General features: G+C 51.6%; 1 protein-coding gene across 2 annotated transcripts in view; it reads right to left on the bottom strand.

Annotated features, from left to right (window-relative positions):
• POLR3B (RNA polymerase III subunit B) overlaps positions 1-13,526 on the bottom strand; it is a 150,038-nt gene extending 136,512 nt beyond the window's left edge. For both annotated transcript variants that reach the window (XM_075008026.1, XM_075008035.1), the window contains exons 1-2: positions 13,399-13,526; positions 8,294-8,326 (exon numbers count right to left, since the gene is read on the bottom strand). In XM_075008026.1, the coding sequence (XP_074864127.1) occupies positions 8,294-8,326; positions 13,399-13,470 (105 nt within the window). In that variant the 5' untranslated portion in view covers positions 13,471-13,526. The remainder of the gene's footprint in view (positions 1-8,293; positions 8,327-13,398) is intronic.
• Positions 13,527-17,324: the final 3,798 nt, after the last annotated feature.

Below are 17,324 nucleotides of genomic sequence, written 5' to 3'. Positions count from 1 at the left end.
GGGGGGTTGAGAGACGCTCTCTCCAGCCCCTCAGCTCACTGGTGGCCACGTGGAGCGGCCCCTTAAAGGTCCCCTCCCCCTCCCTGCCTCTGCAGGAAGCTGAGGCAACGTGCAGGCTGCAGCCTGCACACGCGGCTAGCCTGCACAACCCTCAGCCACCCACCCAGCGGCGATGGCTAGCCAGGAGCCCCCCCAGCGGACCCCCCCCAAGGGGAGCCAGGGCAGCCAGCCCAGCCAGAGGGCCAGCCAGTCTGGGAAGCGGCAGCGGGGCCCCTCCTGGACGGAGGCCGAGATGCGGGACCTGCTGGGGCTCTGGAGCGAGGAGGAGGTGCTCCAGGTAATGGGGAGCAAGAGGCGGAACGCGGATGCGTTCGCTCGGCTGGCCGATGGCCTGGCTGCCCGGGGTCACCCTGCCCGCACTCCGGACCATGTCCGGAGTAAGGTCAAGGAGCTGCGGCAGGGTTATGCCCGGGCCCGGGATGCGGCCAGCCGATCTGGGGCCGCCCCCTGTCACTTACCCCTTTTACAGGGAGCTCAGGGACATCCTGGGCTCCCGGCACACCTCCTCCCCTCCGGCCACCCTTGACACCTCAGCTAACGAGCCCCAGCAGGCCCTGCAGCCGGAGTCTGCCCCGGAGGCAAGCCCTGCACCCCGGGGGCCCCCCCCCGGAGGCCATCCCCGGGACATCGCGGCAGGAGTAGGAGGAGGAGGACGAGGGGGGCTCCTCCTCCGCAGAATCCAGCCTGCAGATCCTCCTCCTGCCATCCCGGAGCAGCAGCAGGGCCTCCGACCCCCGGGGATCTCCGGACCGTGGGAGCGGACCGACAGGTAGGTACCCCTCTCTGGTGGACACCCCTGGGCTTGAGGGGCGGGGGTAACAGAGATGTGTCCAGGGCCCTCCACATGCTCACATGGCCATGGCCCCAAGGACACCAGGGCCATGGCCCTCACAGCACTGCAGCCATCAGCCCCTGCCCCCCGCCACCCTGCATGACAGTGCCATGCCCCATCCCCGGGCCAGGGGGGAACGGAACCTCGAGGGGCCCCCGGGCGGAGGGGGTGGGACACCCCGCAGCAGCAGCATGTGATGGAGTGGGGGGGAGTGCCAAAGGGAGACTCAGGCTACATATGAGCCACAAGAGCCGAAGAGCTCCCAGGGCCAAAGGAGGATCCTGGCGCTACAGCTGGCAGGTGACACCTCTGCCCTGAACAAACAGGAGGGAGGAGCTGAGCTGGCTTGGAATTGGGGGGCGAGGGCGGGGGCCACAGGTAGAGGCTAGGGGAAGGGAGAGCTGGTAGGCAGCCAGCCTGAGGAGGGGGAAAGCTGCATCCCAGAGGGGCCCCACTTGGGGTCTTCTCCCCACGACGGGTTGGAAGGACTGTCTCTTCCGACAGCTGGTGCTGTCACTCCTGCCAGAAACTGGCCATCTGTGGCCTAAGAAACCTCTCCTGCTCTCAGACCCTGCGGGGTGAAGTGAGAGTCGCTCCCACCAGGGGACGGGGTGCAGGGCAGGGGGACCCCTGAACCCCATCCATCACAGCAGCATCTCCCGGGGACAGGGATGCAGAACCTGCAGCACAGGGCGGGGGGGACAAAGGCCACGGCTCGGGGCCCACACTAACGCCTGTCTCCATTCTTCTTTCCCCCCTCCTCTCCTGTGTCCTGCACCTGCACCTGCACCATCAGAAGGACCGGAAGAGAGCGCCAGTGAGGCCTCAGCTGTCCCGGAGAGCCCTCCGGGACCATCGCTCCAGGGCAGCCCCTTGGCCAAGGAACGACCGACCCTGCAGAGGGCAAGACGGCGGACCCCACGCCTACTACCGCCGACGGTGACGGACCCCCAGCTGCTGGCCATCCTCCGCCGGCAGCTGGAGGTCTCGGAGCAGCACCTCCAGCTGCAGGAGCGGGCGCTGGCCTGGCGCCAGGAGGCATGGGGGGCCTATATGCAGACTTAACCGGCTCGTGGACTACCTGGCCCCCCATGCCGCGCCGGCCGACCCATCGCCCGCCCTGCCCACTCCTGCAGCCCCACCACCAGCTGCTCCGCCCGTCGCCGGCCCGTCCGCCGTCGCCCCACCACCCACCCGTGAGGGCCAGAGCGCCGAGGGACCCCTGGAGCCACCTGAGACTCGCCGGCCCCAATACCTTCCGGTCCAGCCCGCTCCCACCCAGCCGCGGACCAGACTGCAGGCGCGGCGGGGCTCCCGGCCGGGCACGCCCAGTGCCGGGCTATAGGGGCGAGGGGCCCGGGATGTGGCCCCCCCCTTGTATATAGTTGGACCCTGTTGTTTTGGTGCCCCCGTTTGCCCCGTCCCCCCCATGTAAATAGTTCTCCCCTTTCTCCTCCCTGGTTTTCTTTTTATTATGTATGCCACACAGTTGTTTCTTTGGATTGTTTTATTTTCGTACATATTGCTTTGGTTGAACGTTTGTACTTAGTTTTCTGTTTGTGGTTGACATATTTATTTACAACCCAAAAAAAAGGTTCGGCCAGAAAAAAAAAAATTACACTCAGCCACAAGTTCGTGCTGTCATTTGTCCAGGACAAGTGGGGGGGGGGGGCGGTGGGGTGCTCCATGGTGTGGGCGTTGGGGCAGGAGTGTGGTGGAGGAAGGGGCGGGCAGTAGGGGGCGTGGGCAGAGTTCACCCTGCGGCCTGTTGGTCGAAGTGGGCCCGCAGGGCCTCCCGGACCCGGGTCCCCTCGGGGTCCACCTGCCGACTGGGGGCAGCAGGTGGCTGGACGTGTGCCCTGCCGGCCTCCACGGCCCAGCCCTGAAGAAAGGTCTCCCCCTTGCTCTCCACGAGGTTGTGCAGGGCGCAGCAGGCACCCACAATCTGGGGGATGTTGTTGGGGCCCGCATCCAGGCGGGTCAGGAGACATCTCCAGCGTCCCTTGAGGCGGCCAAATGAGCGCTCCACCACCTGGCACGCACGGTTCAGGCGCTCGTTGAAGCACTCCTGGCTAGCGGAGAGATGGCCCATGTAGGGGTGCATGAGCCACGGCCGGAGGGGGTATGCCGCATCTGCGATGACGCAGAAGGGCATGGTGGTGTCCCCCAGAGGGATCTCCCGCTGGGGGATGTAGGTCCCCGCCTCCAGCCAGCGGCACAGGCCCGATTTCCGAAAAACCCGGGTGTCGTGGGTGCTGCCAGGCCAGCCCACGTAAATGTCCTGGAAACGTCCCCGGCTGTCCACCAAGGCCTGCAGGACGACAGAATGGTAGCCCTTCCGATTGAGGTATTGTCCTCCACTGTGATGCGGGGCGCGGATGGGGATGTGAGTCCCATCCAGAGCCCCGAAGCAGTTGGGGAAGCCCAGGGTGGCAAAGGCGGCGACGGTGGCATCTGGGTCCCCCAGCCTCACGAGCCTGTGCAGGAGCATGGCGTTGATGGCACGCACGACCTGCAGAGAAAGCACATGGGACAGCCCCAATGAGGGGTGAGCAGGGTGTGCGTGGCCCTGCCCTGCTCTGGCCCCCCTGCTCTGCTCTGGCCCCCCTGCCCTGGCCTGGCCCCCCTGCCCTGGGCCTGGCCTGCCCTGGCCCCCCTGCCCGGACCTGCCCTGGCCCCCCTGCCCGGACCTGGCCTCCCCCTGTGGGTTCTCTTACCTCCATGAAGACAGCCCCGACGGTGGCCTTTCCGACACCAAACTGCTGCCCCACGGATCGGTAGCTGTCCAGAGTGGCCAGCTTCCAGACAGCGATGCCGACCTGTTTCTCCACAGGGAGGGCACGCCGCATGGCAGTGTCCCGGTGCCTGAGTGCGGGGGTGAGCCACTGGCACAGCTCCAGGAATGTCTGCCGGCTCATCCTGAAGTTCCTGAGCCAGTGGTCGTCGTCCCACTCCCCAAGCACCAGCCGCTCCCACCAGTCGGTGCTGGTGGGGTAGCTCCACAGCCGCCGGCGTGTGAGGCGGGGGGTGGAGCGGGGTGCTGCAGGGGTAGGGGTTGAGCCCTGCTGCCCTGGGGGCATCTCCTCCCCTGGGGCAAGGAGGTACTCAGCTGCCTCCCACATGGCATGGGCCAGGGCAAGCCCTGCTCCTGCCGGGAGGGCTGGGTGGACCTCTAGCTGCTGCTGCTGCTGCTGGGGGTCCATGACTGCGGCGCCCGGGGTCTGTGTGCCTATGGCTCCTCAGACCGCGTGCTGTGCAGGCTGAGTGGATGTGGGAGGGGCCTTTAAGGGAGCTGTTGCCCCGGAAGCGCTAGTTCGCCCGTTGACCCTGTCTGCAGCTGTGCCTGGCATCCCTATTTCGATGTGTGCTACTTTGACGTGTAGACGTTCCCTCGCTGCGCCTATTTCGATGTTGGGCTGAGCAACATCGAAGTTGAACATCGACGTTGCTGGCCCTGGAGGACGTGTAGACGCTATTCATCGAAATAGGCAATTTCGATGTCGCAACATCGAAATAAGCTACTTCGATGTAGGCTTCACGTGTAGACGTAGCCATAAACTGCTACCAACCTTCTGCTCTGGGGGAACCCAAGCTGCTGCCTGGCAGCAGCACCAGCCACCACTGCTGTTCCTAAGGAAAGGGGTGACTGTACTACTCCAGCCCCAGGAGTGCTCACCCAAACCACACTGCTGCTTCTGGCCTAGGGCCACCTCTCTGGTGGCCCTGGGGCTGACAGCTGCTGCAGAGTTGCCCCAGAAGCAGTCACGGGGATCCTGGAAAGTTACAGATTCCATGCCATAATCATAGCCTTAGCAATATGCAAGCGCCAGGAGTCACAGTTTGCCACAGACATGAAACAAGTAGCGTCCAGGTGTGTCTCAGTGGAGCATCTTTAACAAATCCAGACAGAGCCTCTCATCTGCTTGCCAAGCAGGAAGCATCATCCTATGAGCACTGAAACCACCCATAGCTTTTTGATAGTTTAGAAGTAGGACCCACCACAGATCAAGATGTAGAAAACCAATGGTCAGCATTAAGTTTAACCAAAGCAGGCACTAGAACAGTCTTACTGTAATAAAAACATGGAAGGTAAATATAATACAGTACGCTGAATTTTTTTCAATATGATCATTAAAGGAAACAGGCTCTGAAATACCCATTGCAAAGAAAAGGAGGCTTCTACAGGGGAGGGTTAATCCAGTCGTTAGGTCCCTAAGCAGAGATCTCCAGAGTTCTTGGCTGGTGCTCTAACAAATTCATAGCCAAGACAAACATGTCATGGAGGGTGAAATCTGGTTCCTTTCCCCATCAAATCTGATCAGATCTCATGGGACAGACCAGTGTTTCTCAAAACTGGGAGTCATAAGACCATAAGAACAGCCATACTGGGTCAGACCAAAGGTCCATCCAGCCCAGTAGCCTGTCTGCTGACAGCGGCCACTGCCAGGTGACCCAGAGGGGGTGGACCAAAGACCCGATCAAGCAATTTGCCTCCTGCCATCCACCCCCAGCCGCTGACAATCAGAGGCCAGGGACACCATTGCTACCCTTGGCTAATAGCATTTTATGGACCTAACCTCCATGAATTTATCTAGCTCTTTCTTAAATTCTTTTACAGTCCTAGCCTTCACAGTCTCCTCTGGCAAGGAGTTCCACAGGTTAACCATGCACTGAGTGAAAAAGAACTTTTTTTTTTTTATTAGTTTCAATCCTGCTACTCATTAATTTCATTGGGTGTCCTCTAGTTCTTGTATTATGGGCACAAGTAAATAAACTTCTCCTTATTCATCCTCTCCACACCTGTCATAATTTTATATACCTCTATCATGTCCCCCCTCAGCCTCCTCTTTTCTAAATGAAAAGTCCCAATCTTTTTAGCTTCTCCTCACACAGGACCTGTTCCAAGCCCCTAATCATTCTAATTGCCCTTTTCTGAACCTTTTCCAGTGCCAAGATATCTTTTTTTGGGTGAGGAGACCACATCTGTACACACTATTCAAGATATGGGCATATACCACAGATTTATATAGGGGCAGTAAGATAATCCCTTGTCTTATTTTCTATCCCTTTTTTAAATAATACCTAACATCCTATTTGCCTTTGTGACTGCCTCTGCACACTGCGTGGATGTTTTCAAGGAACTATCCACAATAACTCCAAGATCTCTTTCCTGATTAGTTATAGCTAAATTAGCCCCTATCATATTCTAAGTATAGTTGGGGTTATTTTGTCCAATGTGCATTACCTTACTCTTATCCACATCAAATTTCATTTGTCATTTTGTTGCCCAATCACCCAGTTTGATGAGACCTTTCTGAAGTTCTTCACAGTCTGCCTTTGTCTTGACTCTCTTGAACAGTTTAGTGTCATCTGCAAACTTTGCCACCTCACTGCTCACCCCTTCTCCAGATCATTTATGAATAAATTGAACAGGACTGGTCCTAGGACTGGCCCTTGGGGGACACCACTAGTTACCCCTCTCCATTTGGAAAATTTACCATTTATGCCTAACCTCTATTTCCTGTCCCTTAACCAGTGCTCAGTCCATGAAAGGACCTTCCCTCTTATCGCATGACAACTTACTTTACATAAGAGCCTTTGATGAGGTACCTTGTCAAAGGCCTTCTGGAAATCTAAGTATACTATATCCACTGGATCTCCCCTGTCTGCATATTTGTTAACCCTTTCAAAGAACTCTAACAGAGTAGTAAGACATGATTTCCCTCTGCAGAAACCACGTTGACTTTTGCCCACCAAATTCTATTCTTTACTATTGTTTCAACTCGTTTGCCCGGAACCGACATAAAACTTGCTGGTCTGTAATTGCCAGGGTCACTTCTAGAGCCCTTTTTAAATATTGGTGTCACATTAGCTATCTTCCAGACATTAGGTGCGGAAGCTGATCCAAAGGATGGGTTACAAACTAGCGTTCATAGCTCTGCAATTTCCCATTTGAGTTCTTTCAGAACCCTTGGATGAATGCCATCTGGTCCCAGTGATTTGTTAACATTATCTATTTGTTCCAAAACCTCCTCTAATGACACTTCAATCTGGGACAGTTCCTCAGTTTCATTTCCTACAAAAGGCAGTGCAGGTTTGGGAATCTCCCCAACATCTCAGCCATGATGACTGAAGCAAAGACATCGTTTAGTCTTTGCACAATGGCTTTATCATCCTTGATTGCTCCTTTTGTATTTGTATCGTCTAAGCGACCCACTGGTTTCTTAGCAGGCTTCCTGCTTCTAATGTATTTAAAAAACATTTTGTTATTACTTTTTGAGCTTTTGACTAGCTGTTCCTCAAAATCTTTTTTTGGCTTTCCTTATTACACTTTTACACTTAATTTGGTAGTGTTTATGTTCCTTTCTATTTACCTCATTAGGATTTGCCTTCCACCTTTTGAAAGATGCCTTTTGATCCCTCATTGCTTGTTTTACATGGGTGTTAACCCATGGCAGCTCTTTTTTCAGTCTCTTAGTGGCCATGTCTACACTAGCCAAAAACTTCGAAAAGGCCATGCAAATGGCCATTTCAAAGTTTAATAATGAAGCACTGAAATACATATTCAGCGCCTCATTAGCATACGGGCAGCCGTGGCACTTCGAAATTGACGCGGCTCACCGCCACGCAGCTCGTCCAGATAGCACTCCTTTTTGAAAGGACCCCGGCTACTTTGAAGTCCCCTTATTCCTATGACCAGATGGGAATAAGGGGACTTCGAAGTAGCCGGGGGCCTTTCGGAAAGGAGCCCCGTCTGGACAAGCTGCACGGCTGCAAGCTGCATCAATTCTGAAGTGCCGCGGCTGCCCGCATGCTAATGAGGCGCTGAATATGTATTTCAGCGCTTCATTAGTAAACTTTGAAATGGCCATTTCGAAGTTTTGGGCTAGTGTAGACACAGCCCAAATATATGGGGGTATATGAGCCAGCCTGAGAAGTCCCACACCAAACTCAACATTAAAAAAATAATCTGATCACATCTTACTAAATATTTTCCTCTACTTACATATCTGTATGCCCAGATTTTGTTCAGCCCTGGATGTTTACTGAATATCTTAAGCCTGCTCAGGCTTAAACCATCTCTGTCTCTCTCTCCTCCAGGCACTCAGAAAAAAAACCCTCCTCCACAGATAACTGCTTGAATTAAAAAAAATCCCCTGCTCTCTTCCCATTGGCTCACTTGGCTGCTTGCCAACAAAGAACCCACTCTTTCTAGATTTAACCCTTTACAGGCATTTTATTCATGACACCTCCTATTTTGCGTGATTTACATTTTCATTCATTGTTCATATGCTGAATTGTTTTGTAAAATTGTATGTATTGATATAATACTAGTTAATGGTTTTCAGTTTAAGAGCTAGAATATTCATGTACAAGTGAAAAAAACAAAGCAACACTGACCTTTAGAAAAGCTGGAAGAAGCCTCCATTTCTCCTAAAAAATAAAAAATACAATTTGAAATAGATGCAAGAGTACACTTCATTAAAAAAAAAAATATCAAAAAAGCCTAAGCACTATTCTTCCACCTAGAAGGCAGCGTGTACAATTTTCAATGGGAAAGTCTGGTTGAAAAGGGGATCTGATAGCGTCCAGTTGGACCTACTGACTAGACACTCAAAGGCCACTCATTTCAGGCAAGCGAGGTGGGAAGGTGCTGAGTTAGCATCCATGCCAGCCCCTGCTCCACCAGGGCCATCTTTGACCTGCCTCTGGAGGGTGCAGCTTCCAGCCACAAATCTGCAGGTGAGTTCCTCCCAACCTGCGCACATGTGCGTGTGTGAAGGGCGGGAACGATAAGCAGTGAGAGATGGAGGGAGGGTGAAAGAGGAGCAAATGGGGGTGAGAGGACAGTTGAGGGGGGGAGCCTCAAGGGAGGTTCCACACTCCTGAGAGTGTGTCCAGTTTTTATATATGTTACAAAGTTGGAAACTTACTTCTACCATTATTTAATGTCAAGTCAATGTAGAGGAGAGGGACCATAACAAGTGAAACAAAATTAGTAATATAAACAAGCAAATGACTATTTAAGTAATACAATAATTCATGCGTGCACCCACAAACACTAATACACATAGCCAAACACAATACTTTCAAATGTACAAAAAAGACTTTTCCTTTTAGTTCCTTTCAGCAGCACAGGAATTTCAAGTGTTGCTGCAGTTAAGGAGTAGGTTCAAAACCAGTGATGGGCAACAAGTGGCCCACTGGGGCTTCACCTGTGGCCGGCAGACTCCCCGTCTGCCCCCTTTCCATACATGCCTCTCATGCATGGGACCCCACAATTCCTTTTCCTTCCCTCCTCCCCCAGCATTTTTGGAGCACTTCAAATCTCATGATCTCCACTCTGTCCCTGTTTCTCCATCCAAGCGCTGGAACACCACAAATTAGCTGTTCACAGAAATTCAGGCTCTGGGAAGGAGGGGGCAGAGTGGGAATGGAGCACGAAGATGGCGATTCGTGGTGCTCCAAAAGCATGGCGAGGGACAGGAGGAGTAGGAAGTGCAGGGCCCCAGTGCATGAGAGACCAGTAGAGGAGGCAGCCAGACAGGGAAGCTGCTGGGCTATAGGTAGAACCCCGGAGGGCCATGGGCTGCTGCAGCCCACTGAGATAAACGATGGCCACTCATGTGGCCTACTCACTATTCTTGGTTGTCCATTGCTGTTCAAAACAGTCACACAAATGTGACTTGCACATTGGCAGTATGTCTAAATGTATAGGTACTGAAAAATTCACCGACAGCTCAGATTCCAAACATTTAATCATCTATTTAACCGGTCTGTGTAATTCTAAATTGAACTTGTTACTGATATGTCCTATACTGGAGTCCCAGCTATGTTGTTTGTATCATTTGGTTTCAAAGACACGAAATTTCATTCATTTCTATTCAATTTTAGCCTAATATTTGTTTTTCTTATTTCAATAGGAAGAAAGTAAAAACAACAAACAAAATCACCATAAAATAAAGGGAGTGTTTTAATGTTTAAATTTCAAACCTAGTGAGGAAGAAATGACTGCAAATCAAGTTCAATTTTTCCTTCACTGTTTCAAAGTAAATCTTCCCACACCACAACGAAGTATTATGCAAACTAGTATATACCATAAACATGAACATGGAGGAAGGTGGGTTCAATAAAGTGATTACAACTTGGTATGGTTTTCCCTGTAGGATGAACTCTTGTATATTACAAGTAACAGAGGGAAAGCCGTGCTAGTCTATATACTGTTCTCTGTGCCTTAAATATTGAGTCTGTTCTGGTCTGGCTATGGTCTGAAGAAGTGGGTCTGTCCCACGAAAGCTCCCCTAATAAATTATTTTGTTAGTCTTTAAAGTGCTACTTTACTGCTTTTTTGTTTTTACAAGTAACACTGACACACTAGTTTCAGGGCAGCTACAGGACCATGCAGATAAAATCATGATGGGCCTAATGTGCAAGTGGCAGCCTCAAACCTCTTGCATCTACTGCATGCAGGCTTGGTTCCATGAAGCACCAAGAACCCCCAATTCTCTGAGCTCAGTAGAAACTAAGAATAGCAGGCTCCAGATTCTAACCTGGCCAGGCACAGAGCCTCTGGGGGAAGAGGAGGAGGAGCAAGGAGAGGCCAAAGAAGGGTGCAGCTCTTTCATATATCCTCTTTCTGCACTTAGAAAATCCCACTTTCAGGATGAGGCTCAAAGGCAGCACATAAACCTTGCAGTGGTATACACTACTGGGCTCTTTGCATTATGCTAGTAGAAGCTCCTGATGCAGATACTATCAGCACAGCAATATGTATCAGAAGATGATTCATCCACTTAAAGGCTACATCTAGTGATGACTCATCCATTTAAAGGCTACATTTCTGACCTTCCTCTTCTATCCACTAAATCCTGTCCAAAGAAAAAAGGGATGGGGGATTAAAATCAACAAATGTTAAACCCATGCAGTGCTTTTATGCCGAAAAAGAAGAAGAGCCACACACAACAAAGTCCAGGAGGAGCACTGCTATCGCTGTCAATTTTACATGGCAGGGGCTCAAGTACTAGACTGACAGTGAGCTGTGAAAACCGGTTGACCAGATGTCCCCATCTTTAAGGGCAGTTTGAAAATTTCAGGCTTTAGACAGGCATATATTACCCTCAACCCCATACCAAGTTTTCACACTTACTGTCTGGTCACTCTAACTATAAAGATAGCTACAGAGCTGGATAAATAGATTTCCCTAGGGCTAGAGAAGAACCAGGCTCTTTGTCTGTCACCCTCTAAGACAGATTCTTAAACTATGTTCTGTGGAACCCTGGCATTCTACGAACAACTTGTAGGTGTGTTAGGAGCATCAGACTTCTTTGATATCATATATGGGGGGGTCCCCGTTATACGTCATGGTTAGGGACCATGAAGTCGCGATGTAAAGTGAAACAACACATAAAGAGGAATTTTCCCCCACAAGAATACCTGTGAATACAGGGGGATAGGGACATCACATGCTGTAACAGCGCCATTGCCGCAGTATCACTCTCTGAACCCACTGGCCTGACCCATGTTCTCAGTGAGCTGCCACTCTGCCGCATGCCCCTGGGGCTGCGCCCAAGCTCACTGGGTGACTTGTTGACCTTGCCAGATACCAGCAGAAGCGGGGACACCAGCGGCTTCCAGTCCAGTAAGGTGCTGAGCAGGAGTTGGAAGCCCTGCAGAGCTGAGAAGGAAGTGGCTGCTGCCCACCCTCCCTGAGCCCTGGGCCTCAGCAGCCTCCAGCACTCCCGGAAGCCCCAGGGAAGCAGCAGGAACAGGGCACTCACGGCGCTTCCCCCCTAGTGCTCCCTGAGCCACAGCAGACCCCAGCACTCCCGGGAGCCCCGAGGAAACAGCAGAGATGGGGCAGCCACAGCACTTCCCTGCCCCCTCCCCGACCCCAAGAGCCACAGCAGGCCCCAGTGATCCTGGGAGACCCAAAGAAGCAGCAGGGACATGAGAGCCATGGCACTTTCCCCTCCCTCCCTGCCCTCCTCAAGCCCCACGCTGCAGCAGCCCCCAGTGCTCCTGGGAACCCCGAGGAAGTAGCAGGGAGGGGACAGACACAGAACTTCTCCCCCACCTTCCCTGAGCCTCAGTGGCAGGGACAGGACAGCCACAATGCTTCCCACCCCCACCGTCCCCAAGACCCAAGGAAGCAGCAGGGATGTGGCAGCTGCTCATGCTCCCCCACGCTTCCCAAGCCCTGGGGAACCTGGCGGCTCCTGGTTCTCCAGCCAGCAGCTGCGGAAGCCGTACAGCTTGAGCTGCCAGATGAAGCTGCTAAATTGGAGGTCTTGAAGAGCTTGACCAAAGCAGCCGCAGTGCTCAGCAGCTCAGCCTCAAAGAGCACAGTGGGCACAAGACGCACACATGACGACGTACAAGCAGGGAACTTTTACGCCTTTGCCCTCAATATGTCCAAGACGTAGAGTGTGAACCAATGTACATCGGGGTGACGTATAAAGGGGATCCCCCATACTAATAGTTTATACTTGCAGTTATTAAACCAGATACAATGTTACTTCTCCATTGCTGTAATACCTGATTGAATTGCTTTATTTTGTTTTTGCTGTTGCTGTTCAGTTTTGGGTTTCCTCCCCTGCCCATCACTTTTTGGTCTGACAATTTTTTTAAGAAAATTTTCATAGATGTTCTGCATAAAGTAGTATTACTGTTTGGTGTTCCATGAGCTCAAAAAGTTTAAGAAACACTAATCTAAGATACTTTAGGGACTAACAGATTTATTCGGGCATAAGCTTTTGGGGGTAAAGCTCACTTCATCAGATGCACTGGAGTTGAAATACAGAGGCAAAGAAGGGAGATACAGGTACCTCCCTTCTTTTGCTATACTAGCACTGCATCTTTGTGTTTCTCCCTACCAGTTTTCCATTCCAATGCAACTGATGAAGTGGGATTCAGCCATACAAGCTCGTGCCTAAGAAATCTATTCATCTGTAGGGGGTCACAGAACTCCCGGCTGTTTTTTGGGGCTACAAACGAACAGGGCTGCCCCCTCTGAGACCCTCCTAAGATGTCACGGACACGGAACGCCCGCTGTAGACAAGGCTGGCCGGTGTCACTACTGGGGCTGGCCAACACTGCGCCCACCTGCCCTGGCCCAGGCTGAGCGAGTCCCTCCAGCCGAGGCCCCGGAAGGTGAAAGCCCTCCCCCGTTTCAGTGGTTGTGACGTCACTGGCACAGGGGCACCCGGGCAGAACAGCCAGCCCGGAGCTCAGGGAACAGGCGCAATGTGCAACACCGGCGGCGCCCCGCGCATGCGCCACAACCGACTCGGGACGTCGCCACTGGGAGTCAAGAAAGCCAACTGGCGAAGGGAATTAGGGGCGACGCGCGTGCGCAGCGATGGGTGTTACGGAAAGTGACAGGGCTCACGCACCTCTCTGCACGCGCAATAGGGGGGCTCGGCGGACAGCTGGGGAGGGGAAATAGGGCTCCGCCGCTTGTTGCGCTACTCCTCTTAGGGCACCTTTATTCCCGTCCCATCGCTCACCTCCACCGTGTTCACAGGAGCCGCTGCCTGCTCCGGAGTCAGAGTCCCCAGCTCCGCCGCTAACGCGTCCATAGCGAGTGCTGCAGAGACGCGAGCCGGGAGGCACTCGCCAGTCGGCGGACGTTCCGCGCGAGGGACCGGCTGTGTGTCAACGAAACCTGCCCCCGGTGTAAGAGGAGCGCTGTGGAAACGTTCCGCTTCTTTTAACGGCCCAGCGTGGGGCGGCTGCCGTTTTAGAAGCTGCGTGAGAGAGAATGTCCCATGGGAACACCATGTGCGCGGAGGAGGGCCAGCAGCCCCCCCCCGCCCCAACACCCAAGAGTTCCACCCCCCGCAGGCACCCCGAGCCAGCCTAGTGGGGATTTCAGTGTGACCTGGAAGTGAAGTTGTCTTCTGCTGGTGAATATTTAGAGGTAGCTGTGTTAGTCTGTGTCTTCACAAAACAAAAAGCAACTCTGTAGCACTTTAAAGACTAACAAAATGATTTATTAGGTGATGAGCTTCATAGGACAGACCCACATCTTCAGCTCTGGAAATTCAGTGTCACACATACAGAATGGGGAGAGACTGTCTAGGAACGACTACAGCAGAAAGGGATCTAGGGACAATAGTGGACCACAAGCTAAATATGAGTCAACAGTGTAATGCTGTTGCAAAAAAAGCAAACATGATTCTGGGATGCATTAACAGGTGTGTTGTGAACAAGACACGAGAAGTCATTCTTCCGCTCTACTCTGTGCTGGTTAGGCCTCAGCTGGAGTATTGTGTCCAGTTCTGGGCACCGCAGTTCAAAAAAGATGTGGAGAAACTAGAGAAGGTCCAGAGAAGAGTGACAAGAATGATTAAAGGTCTAGAGAATGTGACCAATGAAAAAAGGTTGAAAGAATTGGGCTTGTTTAGTTTGGAAAAAAGAAGACAGAGGGGAGACATGATAGCGGTTTTCAGGTATCTAAAAGGGGCCGTGTCTACACTAGCCCCAAACTTCAAAATGGCCACACAAATGGCCATTTCGAAGTTTACTAATGAAGCGCTGAAATGCATATTCAGTGCATTAGCACGCGGGCGGCCACGGCACTTCAAAATTGACACGCCTCGCCGCCGTGCGGCTCATCCCAACGGGGCTCCTTTTCGAAAGGACCCCACCTACTTCGAAGTCCCCTTATTCCCATCAGCTCATGGGAATAAGGGGACTTCGAAGTAGGCGGGGTCCTTTCGAAAAGGAGCCCCGTCGGGACGAGCCGCGTCAATTTTGAAGTGCCGCGGCCACCCGCATACTAATGAAGCGCTGAATATGCATTTCAGCGCTTCATTAGTAAACTTCAAAATGGCCATTTGCATGGCCATTTCGAAGTCTGGGGCTAGCGTAGACATAGCCAGGGAGTCATGAGGAGGAAGGAGAAAGCTTGTTCTTCTTGGCCTCTGAGGACAGAACAAGAAGCAATGGACTTAAATGGCAGCAAGGGAGGTTTAGGTTTGATATTAGGAAAAAGTTCCTAACTGTCAGGGCGGTCAAACAGTGGAATAAATTGCCAGGGGAGGTTGTGGAATCTCCATCGCTGGAGATATTTAAGAACAGGTTAGATAGATGTCTATCAGGGATGGTATAGATAGTACCTGGTCCTGCCATTGGGGCAGGGGGCTGGACTCGATGGCCTCTCGAGGTCCCTTCCAGTCCTAGTGTTCTATGATTCTGTGATAGGCAGCACCTCATCAGCATGTCAGCCAGTCGCTTTTCAAAAGTGCTACTTTTGAAATGCAGACCTGCTGTATAAATGCAGGCTACAGGTAGCTGTGTTATTTTGAAATAAACTATTTCAGAATAGCGATGCCAGAATTGATTATTCTGAAATAACACTGTTGTGTTAGATGTAGCCCTAATGACCAGCTGGAAGGCTATGCATATACTTACATTCCTTTGCTGAAAGAGGCATGCAAATAAGATGCATATTTATATATCTGCTGCATCATTTGCATATTTTCAAAAGAAGAAAAGCAGTGTAGACACAGCTGTTTAGAAAGTAAACCCCATCTTCAAAAGAACCCTTCTTCCTTTTTTGCCAGACTGCACTGCCCTCTGGTGACAGAAACCAGAATGGCAGCTGTGCAAACGGGACTGCCTGGCAACCGGAAGCCGATAGATGGGTCTACACTGTACTTCTAGGTTATGTCTACACTAGAAGCATCTGTTGACAGATTGCTGCTTCACACAGCTTGCTGTGTTGACACAGAACTGCCAGACTGCACTGGTCTCTGGTGACAGCGGAATGGCAGCTATGCAAACAGAGCTGCCCGGCAACTGGAAGCCCTGACTGTTGACAGCAACGTCTACACTGTATTTCTGTCAACATTTATTCTATCGACTCTATTGAGCCAAAAGCAGAATTCTGTTGAGATGCTGCTGACAAAATGCTTTATGAGTTTAGATGATCCCTGAGTTCTGTTGCCAGAACTCTCCAGTGTAGGTACAGCTGTCGACAGAGCGCTATTCCTCAAATTTGAGGGAATAACACTGTCGAGGCAAATGCAGAGCTCGGTTGAGACTCTGGCTGCATCCACACTACAAGAAAATCAATTTTAAGTCAGTTAGCCTGATTCTTCCAAGTGCCTGTCCTCACTGTAAATTCCATTAGCTCAATTTATGGAGCACTAGAAGCAACATAATGGCTATGTCTACACTTTGGAAAACCTTCAAATGGCTATGTTAAACGGCCAAATAGAAGAATACCAAAGAGACGCTGGAATGAATATTCAGCATTTCATTAGCATGCCACCAGGTACAGAACTTTTTCAAAGGATCCTGCAAACATTGAAATCCCCTTATTCCTATCAGCTGAGGAAGAGGGCAATCAGCTGATAGGAATAAGGGGATTTCCGTGTTTGTAGGTCCTTTCAAAAAAGCCCCCCCCCCAATAGATGAGCTGCATGCAAGCAAAATATGGCACTTTTGAAGTGCTAGGGTCAGGGGCATGCTAATGAGGCTCTGAATATTCATTTCTGTGCCTCATTAGTATTCTTCAATTTGGCCATTAGCGTGGCCATTTCCAAGTTTCTCCTAAGTGTAGACATGGCCAATATCAAAATCCTAAAATTGCAGTAGTCTGACAGGTGTAGTGTTTAGTTCAAATTTAAAATTCCAAATGAAGGGTAGTGAGGATGTGCCATGTCTTTAAATCAAATTCATTAGCCTCCACAGATGTCCCATATGTGCCCCACAGTTCTCGACTCTGGCCTCTTCTATCCCTACTGCTCTCAGGTGCAGAGGAATTAGGCAACAGGAAGACGGCTATAATTTGGCACCTGGAAGCCCATAGCCGTAGAATCATGAGAGGCTGAAAAAAATCTTTTTTTTCTTTGCTACTAGCACAGCTGTGAGGTCTGTGGTTCTGTCTATACCCCTGCTAGCTGCCTTTTTTAGGGTGCTGGCTGGCATGAGCCATTGCCCCCCCATCCATGTGTCAGATAGGCTGTGGGTAGGGGTCATGCTTGGCTGGTAGGATGAGAAACTTCTCTTCAGCTGTTTACATATTGTCCTGACCCCCCCATCCCCTCCTCTCCCTCCCCTAGAGGCACCACACAGTCTGGAACATTCCACACCCAGCCACATCACCTGGCTTGACCCCAAACCAATAAAAGACATGCTGCACAAGGTGCCAGGCAGCTTGTGCGGACTCAGGGTCATGATTTTCAGTGACTTGGTGGAGTTGGGGGTCTTTTAGCCACCCTGCACCATACATGTCTCAACAAAGGCAATGTAGTAGCTATACAATTACCACAGTTCTCAAAGTAAGGCTTACACCAGGGACTATTCTTGTCTTAAGGGTCTTCTTTTCCAGGTCCAAACCTGGCTGTAGGCTGTGGTCTTTTAGGCACACTGAGCTGTAACTGTGAATGATTCATTTGAGTTTCAGTGTAGCACCTGTGTCTAC

The sequence above is a fragment of the Carettochelys insculpta genome, chromosome 1 (assembly GCF_033958435.1).
Source record: "Carettochelys insculpta isolate YL-2023 chromosome 1, ASM3395843v1, whole genome shotgun sequence".
In the NCBI taxonomy this organism is placed as follows: Eukaryota; Metazoa; Chordata; order Testudines; family Carettochelyidae; genus Carettochelys; species Carettochelys insculpta.
Note: the sequence above shows the minus strand (reverse complement) of the source record. Positions and strands in the feature narration are given on the sequence as shown.